Raw genomic sequence first — 2586 nt, 5'->3', positions numbered from 1 at the left:
GCCTTGCGAAAGGAGCTGGGTTGATACCCATAGGGCCTGCTGGAGAAGAGCCCAGGTGCCTGGCAGCTGACCTGGAGAAAGTAACTTGACTGAGGGTTTGTGCCAGGGAGGCTTCCCACTCTAGGAAATGGGACCAAACTCTTGCCTGCAGGGCCATTCATCCTTGGAAGGGAAGCTGGGTTGAGACCCAGGGTCCCAGTTGGCCTTGCGAAAGGAGCTGGGTTGATACCCATAGGGCCTGCTGGAGAAGAGCCCAGGTGCCTGGCAGCTGACCTGGAGAAAGTAACTTGACTGAGGCCTAATGGGCCGGTAGACCTTGGGAAGGTAGTCAGACTCGGACCCTGCAGGCCAGTGGTTCTTGGGAAGTTAGCTGGGTTGGGGCCAAGTGGCCCAGAGGCTCTTGGGAAAACTGTTGGATTTGAGCCCTGGAGGCCAGCGGACCTTTGGAAGGTAGCTGGATTTGATGTCAATGTGCCAGAAGACTGAGAGAAGGCAAATGAACCTGCTCCCCTGGGAAAAGGATTAGCATTTACCCATGGGGCTCTCTGGCCTAGAAATGAGCTGAATTAGGGTCTATGGAGCCAGGAGCCCTTGACATGGGAGATGGATTTGGCCCTGGAAGGCCAATTCCGCAAGAGCCAGGACCCGAGTTTGGGCCCATGGGGCCAGGTACTCTTGCCATGGAAGATGGGCTTGTGCCCATGTTTCCAGAACCCTGTGACAAAGAAGCTGAATTTGCTCCTAAAAGACCTGCTGCTCTTAGAATGGGGACAAGATGGAGGCCTTGAGGTCCAACCATTCTTAAGACCAGGTCCTGTGCCCAAGAAACCACCTGCTCTGGCATCTAGATTAGAGCCCGGGCCCAGGCCACTTGGTCTTGGATTGGGCCCAAGGCCTGGGCCTGGAAACACACCTAACCTGGGGGCAGGGTTTGTCCCTAAAAAGCCTGATCTCAGATTGGGGTTAGGTCCTGGGCCCAGGCCAACTGGCCTAGAATTGGGAGGACCATTCCTGAAGGTCAACAGAATACCTGCTCTCAGGTTAGGTCCAGATCTAGGGCCCATGGGACCACCACTTCTGGGGTCGGGACCTGCTCCCAGGAGACCACCTGCCCTTAGGTTGGACATAGGACCTGGTCCTGGGAGACCCCCTAACCTGGGGTTAGACAGAGGCCCCGGGCCTGGAAGAGCCCCTGTCCTAGGGTTTAGGGTGGGGACTCGTCTCAGGCCTGGCCCCAAGAGGCCACCAGGCCTTGGGAAAGAAACTACACCTGTGCCAGTGGGATTCATCCCTCCTGGAAAAGAAGCCATGCTTGGGTCACAAGCACCAGCCGCTGGATTTGAAGCCAATGAGCCTGATGAAGCTGGAAAAGGAAATGGGTTCCTTGGAAATGGGGCCAGATTTCCACCAAGAAAACCGGCCGCCATAAGGAAGGGATCTGAGTTCACACCCAGTGGGTGGCCTGTGTTCAGAACAGGACCCCACTGTGGTCCCAGGGAACCGTCCAGCCGTCCTAGAGGTGGCAGCTGAGCACGAGTCCAAGGAGTTGGCCGCTCTCTAGGGAAAATCCGAGGCTCTTTCATACTTTCTTGGGAACGCTGGTGATAATGCGCTTGGGGCAGGTTTTGAAAAGGATCCTGTCTTTGATGAGTGCTCTCACCAGGTACCGAGTGCCAGTCTTGCGGCCAAGCTCATCACAGTCCTGATACCCAAGAGTGTGTTTGACAAGGACTGCAAAAGGTTTCTCCAGGTGGATAATTTTCCCATACAGGATCAGCACAGGGATTCCCTGGAGATAACAATTTGCACCATGAGCTTTCTGTCTTTAAAAAGCAAGTGGAAACATACTGCAATGGCGGCCGCCTAGTGCGGCGCTGCGGGGCCAACGGGGGACAACTGAACCTCCCACTGCCGCCGCTGCTGCCTGGGAGCACTGCCTGCGCCAGTTTTTTGTATTTTTAGTAGAGACGGTTTCTAGCCATGTTGACCAGGCTGGTCTCAAACTCCAAATCTCAGGAGATCCACCCATCTTGGCCTCCCAAAGTGCTAGGATTACAGGCGTGAGCCACTGCTCCTGGCCTCAAAACTTATGCTTTAAATAGAGGCAGTTTATTGTTACGTCAATAAGCTTGGTTTTAAAAAAACTAATGAACTATATCATATTTTTCTTACAAAATTAGTCACAATAATTTTATTCATAGCAAAAATGGGGACCCCCCCTTTTTTTTTAATAGCCATTTTGCTCATGGTAGGGCATAAGGCCATACCTCTTAGCTATAAAGTTTTAGTTACCTGATTGGGTTAACCAGAAACCTGCAACCCTACTCAAGTGGCAGACTAAACTCTCTTTATCCCTGAATTCCTTAAATATTATATTTTATCCTGTATCTTCTATTTTTATCTGGCTATAACTCATAGTCATGAGCTGGTAGAGTTGGATTTGAACCCACATCTCCCTGAGCCCAGAGTGTGGTCTGTGATCCACCAAGATATGCTGATTTTTTTTGTGTGTGATGGAGTCTCACTGTATCGCCCAGGCTGGAGCGCAGTGGCGCAATCTTGGTTCACTGCAACCTTTGCCTCCTG

General features: G+C 52.3%; 1 protein-coding gene across 1 annotated transcript in view; it reads right to left on the bottom strand.

Annotated features, from left to right (window-relative positions):
- The window catches only part of LOC105509494, an 18324-nt gene extending 16413 nt beyond the window's left edge, over positions 1–1911 (bottom strand). Inside the window, 4 exon segments of the mRNA XM_011938737.1 lie at positions 28–531; positions 533–553; positions 555–806; positions 808–1911. Of these exon segments, the coding sequence (XP_011794127.1) occupies positions 28–531; positions 533–553; positions 555–806; positions 808–1583 (1553 nt within the window). The 5' untranslated portion in view covers positions 1584–1911.
- Positions 1912–2586: the final 675 nt, after the last annotated feature.

The sequence above is a fragment of the Colobus angolensis genome, unplaced genomic scaffold (assembly GCF_000951035.1).
Source record: "Colobus angolensis palliatus isolate OR3802 unplaced genomic scaffold, Cang.pa_1.0 Scaffold176, whole genome shotgun sequence".
NCBI classification, from domain to species: domain Eukaryota; kingdom Metazoa; phylum Chordata; class Mammalia; order Primates; family Cercopithecidae; genus Colobus; species Colobus angolensis.
This window is presented reverse-complemented; position numbering and strand designations above follow the sequence as displayed.